The sequence below is a fragment of the Acipenser ruthenus genome, chromosome 6 (assembly GCF_902713425.1).
Source record: "Acipenser ruthenus chromosome 6, fAciRut3.2 maternal haplotype, whole genome shotgun sequence".
Taxonomy (NCBI): domain Eukaryota; kingdom Metazoa; phylum Chordata; class Actinopteri; order Acipenseriformes; family Acipenseridae; genus Acipenser; species Acipenser ruthenus.
In genome coordinates this window covers 66,298,492-66,316,077 of record NC_081194.1, presented here as the reverse complement: position 1 = coordinate 66,316,077, position 17,586 = coordinate 66,298,492, and the positions used below count along the sequence as shown (strand labels likewise).

The following is a 17,586-nucleotide window of genomic DNA, read 5'->3' as shown; positions in this document are numbered from 1 at the left end:
CTACAGTACTTTAAACAAACTGCAATGTCAAGTTTTCTGTAGTGCAAATCCTTTCTTTTAAAGATGCACAGATTAATGTTCTACGGTACATAAAAAAGATTAACCTTTACTAGAAATGCTTCTTCAGTTTCACCCTGTGGTACTACAATAGCCACTGAATTATAATGAAGACATTTACAATGATTACATCGTGGCTTTTAGGGGTTTTGATTAGTCTGTGTCTGTTATATACACGTACACCAGGTTAGCAGACTGTTTTAATTCACTTTTTGTAATGCAAATTATATATATATATATATATATATATATATATATATATATATATATATATATATATATATATATATATATAAAAGAAGGAAACAAAATAATAATATTGAATACAGTACATATCTTGAATACAAAATGAGTGTGAATTTGCCTTTTTTTTTTTAATGGAAAAGGCTTTTTTATCCATTGGAAGCAATTTCTCTATATCAAACTTGAAGACACAAGAATGTGTGAGTGTGTCAAACGTTCACCAGGAAATTATATATATATATATATACACACACACACACACATATATATATATATATATATATATATATATATATATACACACATACACACACACATATATATATATATATATATACACACACACACACACACACACACCCCATACGTGTATGAAATGCTTGGACACCAGAAGTTCAAAATGCATTTTCTTGAGAGACCACAGTATATAGGTTGTAATTACCTGTTTCAAGGGCTTCTTCGTCGTCAATACTTTTAAGGATTTTGGATTTGCAATCTCTGAAAAACATGTATTTCAAAAGTCTTCTGATTTTTTTCTGAAAAAGAAAGTATGTTTGTAACTAATAAAGTAGAAAGATTATGCCTCTGTGCACTAGCGGAGCTGAGTGAAAACACTGTCTTTTTTAACTGTTGCATTAAACTGGAGGAAACGTTTTCATGCTTCACTTCTGAAACCAGCATGCTGTTAATGTGTCCGCCAAGAAGTATTTACGTAGTCAAGCGAATCCAACATTGAGTATAATATAGTTATGTATTACATAAACTTAATAATACAGAATCGGTACAGAAAAGCACAGTAAACCTTCTCAATATTCATTGCAGTTCAGCTGTTTCACTCCTTTCTTATGTTTGCAAATAGGTAACCCCATGAGTGAAAAATTATACATATTTTTATCATGATGTTTACCTTGTCTTTTCGCATAAGAAATAAAATGTCTTCAGTAGATATGACTCTAGCCCCTCTTAGCTGTGACACTTCAGCAGCTTGTTGCAACTAAAAAGAAAAAAAAGAACAAAACATGTGAAGTGTTTGACTTTTTCAATTTTCAAATAACACAAATAATGCAGCACGTGATATGGGATCTGTGCAGCATATAGAATAAACACAGTAGTTATATACAAAGTTCTCTTGAAAACAGGCCACTAACTAACACACGAACAGCTTGATTGTGTTTTTGAATTCAGTGTATATAAGAAACCAGCTAGCTTAAGATCGATGAATGAAAACCAGTCCTTTAAATACAATAAAAATCTATACTTCCTTTTTTTATGCAGGAATCCAGAACTTCTGCACTCAGCTTTAAGAAATACATTAATACACCTGAAAATAATTTTATGAAATTCAATCCATCGTGCTCAGACAAGCCATGGTTTCACTCAGTATCACTGGATGAATTAGTATATTATTAATTCGAGCTCCCATGCTGGTACAACGTGAACTGAGCCTATTCAGAAGTTTTAGAAAAAAGTCAACAACAACAGTAGCTGTTTCTAATATTCATAGGAAAAGAGTTTTGACTTTTTTGGCTGCTGCTCAGTGGGCAGGAGATCCAGTCCATAAATCATTATATTGGACCAGAGTCATATTTTTATTATATATTTTTATGCTTATTGCACGCACACAAAACGTAACTGTTTTTGATAATACACTCAATTAATATTGTATTCATAGTCTGATACAGGGGGAAACGATCACAATATGTCATCCAAAGCAAGAGACAAAAACCAGTAACGGTAATAAGCCAGATGTTCAAAAATAATATCACATAGCCTGTAAGAAAATATTATTTAAAAGAACTGTATAATAAAAGTACACACTTAAGTCTAGTATTAATTGGGGTTAGTTAGTTAAGTAATCTAACACAATCAAATACTAACAAATATATGAGGAGTCAGGATAATATTTATTCTTTTTGCCAATTGCCAAGTCAATTTGCCAATTGCATCTTTGTGTTGTGCAGAGACCAGGCTATCATTATTCAAAAGACTAATCTTTCCATCCACTCCCTAATTTGTAAAATGTTATTTCAGAATATAGGAAAATAATGTTCATATGGAAACAGTCTTCATAACCTCCAAAAAAAAAAAAAAAGAAAAAGAAAAAAATGGCAGATATGAAGTGTCCTTTCAGTTGGAGCTGAGTTTCTTTTGGTTGCTTTAGGGCTACGACACATCATTAATCAATGTCACCTTTTTCACAAGATGATCGCATTCCAGAAGCAGAGCAGTTCAAACAGAATTTGGTTAGAATTAATAAAACCTTTCATCGCAAATGTTTGGGGTTCCAATTCCCGAATATGTTGAAATCCACAGCTGCAATACCAATGCATGTTCTTACTCTGACATACCTGACTGTCGTTTTAAATATTGAATTGTATTCTACGGTAGTTCTTCTCATTGCTACCAAGTGAGCCTAAGTTAAAATGTATACAGCACATTTAAAAGACAAAATTGTACCAATGTGCTTGATTTTTTAATTAATCTTTTTTTAGATACTTTTCATTGAGGTATAGTATTATGTTTAAACTAATTTAAGTACAGTAAATAATTAAGAATACATAAATAATAAAAAAATATATGACAATAAAATACACACACATACATACACACACACATATATATATATATAGATGGGCTTCAGTGAGTTACAGGAAAATAATGACATCTAGAGTTTCTGTGACGTCATAAATTACGAAACCAAAGGTCGAGTAATTTATAAACTGTCACAGAAACCCGAGATGGAATTGTTTTCCTGTAACTCACTGAAGAGGCCCATCTATTATTAATAGTAAAGAAGATGAGGTTCAGCAGTACAGTTGGTGTTTTTTTAAACATAGTGTTTCAGTGCTGTACAGACGTTCTATGTCAGTATCCGTTAGTGCTTCAGCTTTGTTTGGATGATTGCCTTTACCTTTTTTTAGGGGAAACTAAAAGGCGTTTAGCAGACCGGTTTGTAGAACACTTAAGAAGCATTCACATTAACACCACTGCATTTCCAGCAGCCCATCATTTCAACAGTGATGATCACACTGCTGAAGACATCACAGTCTGTGTGATCAATCAGTGCTATGGAACAAATAGGAACGAGAGTTTATCTTCAAACTGGGAACTTTTGAACCTCTGGGAATGAACATTCTATTCTAATAATCATGACATCTTCCACAGAATTTTTGTATAATTACAATTCTTGAATAACAACAAGTTTACTGCACTGTGTTTACTTTTCTTTTTAAACAGCTGAAGAAGGGCTTTTGCCCGAAACGTCCTGAAAATAAGATTTTTTAATCTTTTCAACTTCTTTGTGTACATCTTTTAAAAAACCTTTTCTTTGATATGCTTTCAATTTTGTACACTGCAGTTCAGTTTTATATATATATATATACACATTATTTTCTTCTTTGAATACTTCTTCTGTCATTCTAAAAAGTGTTGCTAGCATGAACGTCATGGAAGATTCATTTTGTTCCTTGTACTAATTAAGTATTCAATGCATTCTTTGAATACTTAATTTAGTACATTTGTAAGTCATTCTGGGTTCAGTTGTAGAACAATATCCTAAACATGGCTTATCCATGGTTGCTTGACAAGGCGAGAGAGAGAGAGAGAGAGAGAGAGAGAGAGAGAGAGAGAGAGAGAGAGAGAGAGAAAATATAAAAAATAAACAGTATAAAAATAAGACTTTTCAAAACAACACCTGCAGAGTGGGCTACAAGGCCTTTTTAAACCTGAAATATAAACAAGGAGAAAACACTATGGAATACCAGTGGAAAATTACAGATATTATATTAATCTGCAATTTACTTGTACTTTTATTGTATTTATTTTAGCATTTTCTTATTTTTTTATTTGGGAGGGGTGATGGTAATCATGTAGTTATTAATAGTTAACATTTCAGAAATAGCTTAGACTTTCAAACAGGGTCTGTCCTTGACATTAATCATGTGTTGACAGGGTACATAAACAACGTTGAAGTACTAATAAAAATCTAGACACACGAAGGCATTGACTTCTCATAGAAATTCTCATAGAGTTTCTGTTTAGTACTTCTGTAAATAATTTATGTAAGATCACCAGGGATATCAAGATGGATTGATTAAAATGCATGTCGTACTGAGTTTAAATAATTGGAACAGCACAGGTTAATATTTAGGCCCTGTCCACAATACATAACCGATCTTGTGAACCGTACTCGAAACCGCTCTAATTAATCCAGCTCAAAGCGTCCACACTGAAGTACCATTTCATGTTTGGTCAGGCTTAATGCGTCCACACACCATTAGAATAGTTCAGTTACAATTCCCAGCAGTGCAATGAACCGTGGAAATTAATACGATAGTATCCCACCATGCACAAAATAATGTGTTATGCCCCATATGAAAAGAGGTCCATATTGCATAAATGAAGTTTTCAGGTTTTATTTTTAAATCAGATGAAGTCCCTTTAAACAAATTGAGCTGATTCTGTTTAATAATTAAACTCAGAAAAAGCTGTTTTTACCTTCATATCTTGCCTGAGCCTAATTCTGGTCCTCTTAATTTTATTTCAAACAGAGCTGACAAATTACGTAATTTGTTCATCCCTGATCCTACTTTTAACTCGCATTTCATTTTTGCAGTCGCCTAATTTAACGTTGTGTTTTTGTTATTTTCCCCACTAGTTTAACAGAGATGTCCTGACAGATTTTTTGAAGCATAAAAATGAATACCTAGTGCGGAGTGTACACCGATAGCAAGTCCATCAGGCGCCTGCTCTGAGTATTTCGCCAAACATACCACAAAGCATTTTGGGATATTGGAGGATACACAAAAAAATGTAGTTTGGTATTACCGCGTCCACACTTCTGATAAACCGCACTACCTGATGCGATCTAATTAGAACCGGACTCGAGACTACCTTCTGGGTTTCTCGAGTATGGTATTAAATGCTGCGTAGTGTGGGCGCAAACCGTATTTAGCACTTTTAAGCCGGCTTAAATGCAACTAATACGGTGTAAAGGCATAGTGTGGACAGGGCCTAAGAAGTGTATAGGTAAACCTGCGTTGCTCATCATTACGACTCCCACACACAGACAGAATCATCAACCCACCCAGCCAGCAGTATTATACTCCATTGTAGCCCTGTCAGAGTTAAAGGCTGCAGATTCTAAAAATGTCCTTCGTCTGAGCTTTCGACTGATATAAATATATATTATATTTTGGGTTGGATGGCTTCCAAAAAGGATGCACTTCCATGGCCTTCTGCATACCATTTCACAGGTAATTGATCACTGAATAGATAAAACATTACTTCAGAAAAGTTTAAATATACACTATAATGCCTCATAAACGTTGCTTTACGGTTTCAGAGTAGGTAGAAGTGGGGAAAGGAACGCTGCAACTTTTAACTTTTCTAAACCCATTCATTCCTCCTGTTTTCCCACAGTGTTTGCAAGTGTATGGAAATCAGCAGGTGATGTTTGCATATCACTGCAGTTTCCTCTCCTACTATTTGGAACACACTTAGGAACCAAAAATAGGTTTATTTGGAGGAGAAATTGCAGTTTAGTTACTGACTGGGAGTGTGTCAGATATTTGTATATATCTCTGTTTATAGTTCTGTACAATTTTATTGTGTATACTGTACTAGCTCCCACCTCCCACGTTACACAATAGTAATAATATTTACTGAATATTCGAAGGTTGCCTTATTCTTGTAAAATGTAGGTAACTAAGAGACCACACTTTTAGTCATTAAAGTGTCACAAAGACACTGGTTGCCTACCACAAACAATGGCATAACTGTGCTTCCAAGTTTCCCTTCTGGGTAGGATTTAGATTTTACATGCTTATTAAAACTTAAAAGCAGACAATGCAACACTTTTTTGTTTTTGTTTTTGTTTAGTTGCTGGTCTAGTGCTCAGCAGTTCGGAAGCCAGGGTATATGTGTGTTAGAGCACAGACATACTGTAGCGAGACAGAGGTAGATCCTTCTCTGCTGTTCTGTCAAAGTGCATCACAGTCAGTCCAGCAAGAACACCCACACTACAGCCGGTAAGGCTTTTCCATACTCTGCTGGTATGTCTCTCAGTGTGGAATGAAAGCCAAAGTGCTGAAAGGTTTTTCTCTTTTTCTTTTTTTTTTGCACACACTTCAGTCAGGGCTTAGACAATATAAATATACTGCGCAGTAACATTGATCAAATGAGGCTGTTACATTTTGCAAAAGGTTTGATCTTCTAGAAAGATATACCTAGTGTTCCACATTTCCGGTTTATTCCAAATTATTTATTTATTTTTTTTAACTTAACGACGGTTTTTACTGATTTATGTCGACTATTCAATATTTTCCTGGTACTATTTTCTTGGAAATACACAATATTTTGATTAGAATGCTGTTTTACTTTGAGTAATAAAGCAGCCCTACATTGCATCCTAGAATACAGCAGGTACATTTAGATGTCAGAGGATCAAATAACGTTGAAACGTGGTTCTCTGTTCACAAACATATTATCACAGGATTCTGTTGGCCACTCAAAGTCTGATTATTGTGGCAATTGCTGGGCGTAGCAACTACTTGCTGGATAAAAAAATTAATTGTGAAAAAAAAAATTGAAATATTTATTTACACGAAAATATAATATTTTTAGTGGATGAGGAATGGGGAGACAACGTAAATCAGTTCAGGAATATACAAAAGAAAACAAATGTTTCGAAGTATACAAAAAACAAAAATAGCAGAAGTGGGTCAGATGGGCAGCAGTGTGGAGTAAGTGGTTAGGGCTCTGGACTCTTGACCGGAGGGTTGTGGGTTCAATCCCAGGTGGGAGACACTGCTGCTGTACCCTTGAGCAAGGTACTTTACCTAGATTGCTCCAGTAAAAACCCAACTGTATAAATGGGTAATTGTATGTAAAATAATGTGTAAAAATAATGTGATATCTTGTAACAATTGTAAGTCGCCCTGGATAAGGGCGTCAGCTAAGAAATAAATAATAATAATAATGAGGCAGAGGATGCATAGTGCTGCAAATAGTGCTGCATTGAGGTACATGTTCGCGCTGACAATAAAAGAACATACTGAGAAATAAGCGACACGTTAAACTAAAACAAGAAAGTGAACTGAGAGACCAGCAATCCAATTATGCAGCTTTTACACACGCTTTAATAAAAAAAAAAAGAGCGCAAAATGACTGTTAACGAGTTTGTCAGAGTGCTAGTGCTTTGCTGGACAGCCACTGTTTATTGCAGAGGTATGTATTGGTGACTTTGTGTGACAGTACTGTCCATCAGCTAAAACACTGCCTAAAGCCAACAATATTTGACAGAAAATGGTGGTGCTTTAGTTGGTAAACTTATGGAACACATTGTGTGAGTTTTGATGCATCTCCCAATGGCTTGCACCATCTAGTTTTGTCAATTTTCTTTTCTTTTTATGATTTCAAGGTGAATAAACCTGGCTTCTTTTGTGCTGATGTCATGTTCATACCTTCTGCAGATACTATTTCCATCAGCACAGCGATTGTCCAAACGTTTGCAGAGTACCAGCTAACTTGGGAAAATGTGGCCTCGACTTGCACAGATTCTACTTCATCATACATGCCAGGGACATTAAACTAAATCAGAAACCAGAACTGCTACGCATCATATTCCACATGTAGAGTGTATACTGAGGGCCCTCCCCCCAATTTTTAAAAACAATGTGTTTTACCCATTTTATCCTTGTTTTAATATATGTAAAACAAACTGAAAAATTCTCAGGATTTAAAATATATATATATATATATATATATATATATATATATATATATATATATATATATATATATATTATGCCTCAGGTTTCAAAGTGTTTTTTTTTTTTTAAATTATTATTTCAATTTGTTTTGTGAGATGCAAAATGGTCTTGTCTCATTTTTAACAAATACAAATACAAATACAAATACATTTACACAATCATTATTAAAAAAAAAACAAAAAAAAACAAAAAAACAAAAACATAAAAACTACAAAACAATTAAAAAAACCCCGCTAAATATCAGCAAAAAGAAAACAATCTTTCTACACAGATAAGGAAATCAGTTTTAATGGAAAATATTTTACTAACAAAAAAATTTAATTAAAACCAAAATTGCAACCAAAAGATACACAAATAGAAATAGTTTTGCCTATTAATCTATCTTCTCCTAAAAATATTGCCTGTGAAGCCGGAAGTTAGGTTTCCACAATACACTGCACTTGTATGAGGGGCTGCTGAACTTCTGGTTAACATTGGCATGTTTTTATCATGTGCAGTCTGTTGGAGGTACTGTAAGAGGTACAGTATACATCCTGCTTCTTCCAGAACCATGTAGAGCTACACTGTCATCAAAATCTAGGTACGTAGCCTTTTGGCACATCACACCCATCATGCAATGCACTTTACTCTATACAGATTTAATATCTAAATGGTTTTGTGCTAATCCAGTCCTTAAATTGGCAAATACAAATTTGCAGCCAAGGTTGTGTGACTGAACGCTTTCCAACCAAGTACAACCATTGTAAATAATATAACATTATTTACTATGCGGCAACTTCTTTAACACTTATGCCTTGTTGTGCATGGCTATACTTACTCTGGATAAGTTACTTTACTTTAAGCACATGACAGTTTCCATCATTCTGTTCTCTACATTATTGAAGTTCCCTTTTTAATTACATTTTTTAATGTTATGCTTAGATCTAAAACCCTGGAAAGTAGGGCTACTTTTATGACCTGCTTCTCTCTCTGATCAGACTGAGACAATTTGCTTACAGATGAGTTCGTTTAATTTCTCAGTTTCTGCCAGAGATATGTGATTAAACAGTTTTAAACTTCTCATTTAAAAAACGCTGTTTTGAAACAGTTATTTTTAAAAAGAGAGAAGCTTAAGAGGTTTGTGCACTTACATAGTTCAGACCATTTTACTTTGATATCTTTGCCTTTAAACTGGCTTGAAAAGTACTAAATACGGTTTGCGTCCACACTAGTCAGAGTTTAATACCGTACTTGAAAACCAGACTCGAAACCTGGACTCGAGACCAACCCCGGTTCTAATAAGATTGCATCAGGTGGTGCGGTTTATCAAAAGTGTGGACACTGTAATACTGAACTACATGTTTTGTGTATCCTCCAACATCCCAAAATGCTTTGTGGTATGTTAGGTGAAATACTGAGAGCAGACACCTGATGGACTTGCTATCAGTGTACACTCTGCACTAGTATTCATTTTTATGCTTAAAAAAACATCTGTCCAGATGTCTCTGTTAAACTAGTGGGGAAAATAACAAAAGCACAACGTTAAATTAGGCGACTGCAAAAATGAAGAACATAAGAAAGTTTACAAATGAGAGGAGACCATTTGGCCCATCTTGCTTGTTTGGTTGTTAGTAGCTTATTGATCTCAGAATCTCATCAAGCAGCTTCTTGAAGGTTCCCAGGATGTCAGCTTCAACAACATTACTGGGGAGTTGGTTCTCTTGCTGTTATAATTTTGGAAAAACTTTTTGGAATTGGTTTTAGCCCCCTTAGCAATGCTCATTTCCATCTCTCGCTTGACCTTTCTAACTTCCTTTTTGACTTGTGTTTGCAATCCCAAGTACTCTATCAGTGAACTTTGTTCTTGGTCCCTTTTAAACACTCTGTAAAGTGCCTTATTTCTCTAAATATTTTCTTTTAATTGATCTATTAAACCATTTTGGCCATTTTGTTTTAGATTTTGATTTGTCTACTTTTGGTATGTAATTGCTTGGTGCCTCTAGTACTACATTTTTTTTAAAAATAGCCATTGTTTTTCTGTGGATGTTTTCTCTATTTTACTCCAATCTACTATTTCATTCCTTCATAGTTTGCCTTTGTAATTGTAAACCATAGCTTTAGTCGTTATTTTTGGGGTTTTAAAAAGCACTTCAAATGAGACCATGTTGTGATCTGAGTTTGCCAATTGTTCTCTGACCTCTGTTGTAGTTATTCTGTCTTTGTTGTTTGAAAAAACTAAATCAAGGCATGCCTCCCCTCTAGTCGGTGCCTTGACAAATTACGTTAGGAAGCAATCATTTGACATTACTACCATTTCAATTTCATCTGTCGTGCTCCCCACTGGGTTTTCCCATTTTATATGGGGGAAGTTGAAATCCCCCATTAGTATGGCTTCTCCTTTGCGAGTTAAAGTAGGATCGGTGATGAACAATTCACATAATTGATCAGTTCTGTTTGAAATAAAATTAAGGGAACCAGAATTAGACTCAGGCAAGATACAAAGGTAAAAACAAAGGTTGTTGTGTAAATAACAGCTTTTTCTGTGTTTAATTATGAAACAGAATCAGCTCAATTTGTTTAAAGTCACCTGATTAAAAATAAAACCTGAAAATGTCAAGACCTGCTTGTGCTTGTGTATGTGTTTGCATTTACTTTTTTCAAAATATGTGTTTTATTTCTTTAGCAATATGGACCGCTATTTTTATGGGGCATAACACATTATTTTTAAATAAAATACAGTGCATGGTGGGATACTATCATACTAATTTCCATTGTTTATTGTGCTGCTAGGAACTGTAACAAACTATTTTAATAGTGTGTGTATGCATTAAGCCTGACTAAACATGAAACGGTACTTTAGTTTGGATGCTTTGAGCTGCATTAATTAGAATGGTTTCAAATACGGTTCTCGAGATCGGTTATGTTGTATGGACAGGGCCTTAGATGAGGTGTGGTAATGTGACTGGCGGTCAAGGATGGCCAGTGGTTGAAATAGCAAACATCCACAGACAGTACTGCAGTTCAGCGCCTTGGCGCACTTCTTAATTGATTTTTATTTTTTTTAATTTAGTATGTCCAATTATAGTTTTTCCCCCGATTTTCTCCCAATTTGGAATGCCCAATTGCTTTTCCCCTCACCACAGCAATTCCTGAAGGTTCAGTGGGCGTCCTCCAAACCCACAACCAAGCCAGCTTCTTTTTTCACTCAGGAACTCGAGAGCGGATGTCAGTGAGCTATCGACCTCGCCAGCCCTGCAGGTGTTTGCTCTGAGTTCACTGGGCAAGGGCACTCCCTAACCCATGGGAGTGCCTTCGGAGTCACCAGCAAAGACTGACATACTTCACACAGCCAAGATGCAAACCTACTTCACACAGCCAGGAAGCCAGGATGCAAACCTGCGCTGTATGACTCACCCTGTGCACCACGTGGCTGCGCTTCTATCAGGTGAGCCACTCAGGGACCCCACCTTGTTGCACTTTTAATTACACAAAGCAAACAAAACACAGGAACAAAATAATAGTTTGAACAAAAACACTGCTAAACACACGCACAAGCACAACACCCAAGCACAGCAATCCCATAGCACACTCCTTCTCTGCTGCTCTCTCCTACACAACCCACCCCCAAACATTAATTCCTTTGTTCCTTTTATAGGGTGTGACCAGTGTTAACTGACAATCAATCGTTCAATTGCCACCTGGCCACATACCACACTTTTCTAATCAAGCAATTACACAGTTCAACGAAACAATCCCCAAACCAACTAAACCTCCACCTGTGGCTATGCATAGGCAGCCACAAAACACACATTTCTTAGTGTGCAGGGCCTCTGCCTTGCCCATATCCTCCCCCTACTCTGCCACAGAGGATTTTCTTTTTTTTTTTTTTTTTTTTAGAAATAATAAATGCATGCAATAAACAGAGCTGACATGTAACACTTGTTATTTCCATTTGATTAACTGGAACGATAATTCAAAATAAAAATGAACCCACTCGTATTCTATTATTGCATGGATTTATAATTTCCAACCCCCCCTCCACCTCAACTAAAAGGTAATTGACTTGAGTCCTAAGTGATAAAAACAAGCTGAGCTAACCGTGATTTTATCCTGTTAATTTCTAAGGACCTCACATTCATTCAATTTTACTTTAAAATGATGTACGCTACACACCAAGCAAAGATTTGCAGAGGTCCTTAATACCATACTATGATGAAAGATTGAGTTTTTTCTCTGTAACATACAGATGCAAAATAAGAAACTAATGAAATAAAGATTTCTCCAGATGTGCTTAAATGGTTCAAAATGGATTTGTACAGAATGTGGTGATTTACCAGTATGCAATAACAGTTGTTGCGATGAAGGTGTGCAATTTGAAGGTGTATAAAATGCATTTCCAATATTTTACTTTTTTGTTTTTAAGTACATTAATTCCCGATTACAGCAAGGAAAAGATTAATTAAAGTTATATCCTGCCAGGGTGTGGTGAGATCTATGAATTCTGCATTCTGTGTAGAAACTGATGTAAAGAACAGTACTATACAGCTTTTAATATATATATATATATATATATATATATATATATATATATATATATATATATATATATATATATATATCAAGAAAACTGTGCGCGACAGACAGCTCTAGTTCTCCGACAACGACAAAAGTACAAAAGCAGGTGTCTGGTGTTGAAAGACGTGTACTAGCCCTCATTCTTAATTAAATGCATCATTTTTAAATACAGTGCATTTCCAAATGACATTGATATCAATGAGCTGTTTCACATCACATTAGCACAAGGAGAAAAGCTGTTCAAGCTACAGAAGGACAGAGAAGAAAAATAAACAAACCTGCTGAACATAATTTCCTCCTTATTGCTACTGCAATGTTCTGAAATAAAATCCATCATTTAATTACACTGGAGAAGGCAACAGGAAGAGAAGGGAGAATTCCAGTCACAACCACTCTGTAAAGATCAATTACACGACTTCCTTTGAAAGAAAAAAAAAATGTGTATAAATAGACTGGAAAACTCCAAACAGTGTTTTGCAAGGCAGACCACTGTTCACCATACAGCGGGTCCTTTAACCCCTTCACTTCCTTTTAGTCACATTCCATCATCCAATCCATCCTAGCCTTTAGAATAGAGTTCTTAGGAGTAGAGGTGCAACTAGCAGGCCTTTGTCGCTTTTCTGTGATGGATTTTGGTGTTGAACTAGCAGGGCTGGAGATTCAAGACCTCTGTTTATCCACAAAGTAAGGACACCACAAGCCTTGGCAATGTGCATTTTGTCACTATTCATTTCCTAGGTATTAGCATATCAAGTTTATTTTTTATTGCGTCGTCACAACAAAAATTGCTGTGGGCATACAGCAATGCCCACCAAGTATGAATTAAGCTTGCCATCATCTTCGTGGTAGAGGGAGGTTTAGCCCATATAATATTTTTAGGAACAATTCAGTTTGTGCAGAGTTGCTGGGGGGCCCACGGTGCTGAAGTGGCCTTTGACAACTTCTGGGGATAATTCAGCTAATTGCGGTTCACCAACATCTGCTGGTCAGGCACTAGACTAGTGCAGACTGAGACTCTCCAGGGTTATTCCTTTTTTTTATTATTTGGGTACAAAATTTAAAATAAAAAACAAACAAACAAAAAAAACTCTTTCCATCATATTTTTATTGCATTTAATAAAGCTAATGAGTGGATGAATAAATCACTCCTGTGGGCAAAACACCAGTATTTCGATCATTAAAATAGGACCAGAGAGAATAACATTGAATATAACATGCCACCAAATGATAATTTAAAAAAAAAAATCAATTTACCTTGCTTAATAGAAATACTGGTGCTTCAAACAGAGCAAATCACAGGCATCATAAAAGCTCAAATTATTTATATTGGCTAGGATTTGGAGTGCTAGATTGAAGCAGTGCTTGCATTACTATCAGTGCTGTTCTTCAGCTGAAAATGCATAATTGATCTTACTAATTCCAGAGAACTGTATGTTAAATCCTATCCAAGAATATTTCATTTTCTGAAAGAGGCCTCATTCAAACATTGCCAAATAGGCCAACCTGTTTTATAATTGCAATTGTATGTGCTTTTTTTGTTTTGTTTTTTCAATTTAGATATTTTAAATAAAGAACTTCATAGTAACATGCCTTGTAATACATTGCCACATTTATTAAGTTCCACACTATAGCATGCTTATTATTATTAAAAGGCTGAAGCACGCGATTATTCTTGCTACAGAAGGATATTGAGACACACTTTGTAATTTAACCCGCTAACAAGGGCAGTTATCAGTTTTAAAAAACTACAATCCCTAAAAGTGTGGGAAGATGTACTCTGAAAGGCCTCACTCCTACATTGCAACATGTTTGGTAATTCAGATTATTTACAAGTTCGCTGCCTTGTCAGCACCAAATTCTGATATCGTATATCTCCTTGCACGAAAACAGGCTGCTAATTGGAGAAATGAAAACCTGTTTTGTATTTTTCTGCAAGTTGGCCTTCAGCTAATGAGCTGAATATGCAAGCAGTACATGTCTTCCCTGTTTCTGAATAACACGGTACTGTACCGCTCCATGATGAAAACATTAACAGGACTGGTGACAGAAACACGTAATCCTATTAATGTAATTTACCAATTCGGCCTACTACCTGAAAATCATGCCAAGCCTTTTAACATAATGATGTTTTTTTTGTTTTGTTTTGTATTCTGTATCAGCAAAACATTATGCTAGTAAACACATCATTATCAGGAATAAAAAAAACAAAAAAACAAAAAACACACTGTTCTTCATAATATTTTTGCAAAACAATACATGTTTTTCAATGGTCAGTTTTTCATGAGTGTGTTTAGCATACGGGAACATTATCAGTAAAAAAACAAAAAATAAAAAACACAAAGTCCCTGAGTACTATCCATCCAGTACTATAAACGTTATATGATAAATACTGTACATTCTCTTTTGCTTCAACACCATTCTAAAATTAGATGATTCACAGCAGTTTAGATTACTGTGAGCTGTTAGAACACCAGAGCACAGACGTGCTCTGAGGTACTGTATTGTCTGAACCCCCTGGCAGAACTCCAAAAAACAGGTGCTGTCATTTCTAAACCATATCAGTTAAGAGCTACAACACTGAATTCTAAAAAGATCTGCATTGCAGTGCACATATAATATGGGCCTCATTCATTAAACAGCGGTAACGTGTTTTGCACGGAGTAAGCCCCTTTACTGCGTGCTTTGTACACCTCTTGCTGTATTCACTAACCAGTGGCAGACAACCTAGCGAGTGGGAAAAAAGTGTGTGGAAAAAGTACCGCGTTTGAGTCATTTAAATATAATGAATAATGTTAATGGATGGAAATGTATGCAAATTACATCACAAAATACCACAAGGGAGGTATTTGATATGCAAACCATATTCACGTAAGGGCGCCAACTTTACTAGGTGCCTCAGCGTGTCTTAAAAGTACCGCTTATTGAAACCAGGTGGTGTCACAGAACCAGCAGAAGAGCTGCACAGGAGAGCAAGAAGAGTCAGGGAGAGAGTATTTCGGACCAGGCAGACGTTACTAAGGCTGTGGGAGAAGGTGGTAATAACTAGATACTGATTGAGCACAGATCATACTAGCCTTATACGTTGAACAAACAAATATGTATGTGATTTGTAGAGTTAAACATAAATGTTCCATTAGGAATTACTTTCTCCGCTTTGGCTGTGAGTGTTTGGGTCAAGCAAGACACACCCCACCCCCCACGCTCATTGTGAAAAACTCAGAACCGTACTTACCTTTTCTTTATATACTATAATAAAGTGTATGTAAACCTTGTGCATAATTCTGCGTGCTGAATTCCGCGTGATGTGACAACTTGCAAATTAATAATTTAGCTCGCTTTATTTGTGCATATAATTAGCTTAGTGAATAGAGCGACCGCTGCTTCATTTTTGTGTGTGTTTGGCGTCCCCTTGCCACGCGGTAATTCTGCTCATTTACCGCCGTTTAGTGAATGAGGCCCTATGCATGTAAACACATGATCAATAATATAGAACACATTTGTATGTACCTGTGTTAAATATGTTTGATGTATTTATGCTTGTACACAACATTCACAATGTATCTGCAAATTTATGTCTGTAATTCTGAAGGGTACAAAATGGACACTAAGTCTGTAAATCTGTGAATGCACATGTATGTTGTATAAAAAATATATTGTAGTGAAATGGTATAGTATTATTTTATACACTTACATGCTGCAATGGACTATTAAACAAGGATGATACCTTTTCTTGTCCTACAAATTACTTAGAAAGATGTTTCAGTTAAATAATACATAGCATTGTTTTAAACCTACGTTAATTGTTAGTTTTCTCTACATTGTCTCCTTAGTTGTATCCCTCACAAGCTGCTTTTTTACTGTGTGTTCAGTAGCTTCCCTGCGATAGTGTTTGCTCTTTGAGGATGTTTGTTTGGATCACAAAGGTAAACCTTTTGTATTTAGGTTTTAGCATATCAAGTTTCATTTTTATTGTGTCGTCACAACAAAAACCGCTGTGAGGTGTTTTTGTTTTACGATCAACAGCAAACCATGTTTTGATGCAAACTGTCTCTATATTGAGTGTAACAGCCATTGCTCATGGCAGAAATGTGTTTGAAACATATGTTTATTTGACTAGTTGTTTACGTTGAGTACATGTTTGCACCTGACTATTGTGGTTTAGTCCCTAGTATCTAGTTACCAATTTCTTTCCCAGAGTAAACATGTTTTTAAAAGGGGTTTTTTTTGTGTATAAACTTTTCAATGGGAGATCTAGTACAGACACATTATAATACTTCATAACATGTAATGTAATTTGAAAGATAAAAAATAAAAAAAATAAAAGATTTTAAACTAGCCAGACTAGTAGAAAATGTGAACTCCTCAAAGCTGCTGTGCTGCACTTTGTCTCAAGGCACATGTGAGGTGGTGTCATGCACGCACTCCAACATATCATCTGTAAAGACATCTCCCAGCTGGTTTTGATCAGCTCGCATTGTTTAACACTAAATATTAACCTTCACTGGACTTGTACATGTTTTTACATCCTACAGGTAATATTATCCATATGATGTGTTCTGATTTTACTGCTTGTCTTTTACAGCATGCGCAGGAAATCTGTAATTTCCATGTTTACAAAATACAGTAACTTGCAGAGCAGATATGTTTTCATATAAAAAAGAACAAACAACTTTATGCTGGTATACTTGAACCATCTCATCTGTAATAATGTTTTATTAAGTACAGCATGCAGTATAAATTAAAACATGACACAAAAACATCTCGGGCATTGTGTTGATGTACCAAATGTGATAATGTTAACTTCAGAAACGGGCTGCTGACTTATTTACCACATTTTAAAATATGTGCATCTAGCAAGAGAACACAGTAAACCTTTACTTGGATTCAATCAAGCAACGGATTGTATGATTATAGTAAATAACTAGAAAAACAATGCTAATTGGGTTCAAAATAAAGGCAA

The 17,586-nt window shown here is 35.4% G+C and overlaps 1 protein-coding gene across 2 annotated transcripts in view; it reads right to left on the bottom strand.

Moving 5' to 3' along the window:
- Positions 1-17,586, bottom strand: part of LOC117411046 (transcription initiation protein SPT3 homolog) — a 194,607-nt gene that overhangs the window by 66,644 nt on the left and 110,377 nt on the right. For both annotated transcript variants that reach the window (XM_059025704.1, XM_034018075.3), the window contains 2 exons: positions 1,208-1,294; positions 743-836 (listed from right to left, as the gene is read on the bottom strand). In XM_059025704.1, coding sequence (XP_058881687.1) covers positions 743-836; positions 1,208-1,222 — 109 coding nt within the window. In that variant the 5' untranslated portion in view covers positions 1,223-1,294. The remainder of the gene's footprint in view (positions 1-742; positions 837-1,207; positions 1,295-17,586) is intronic.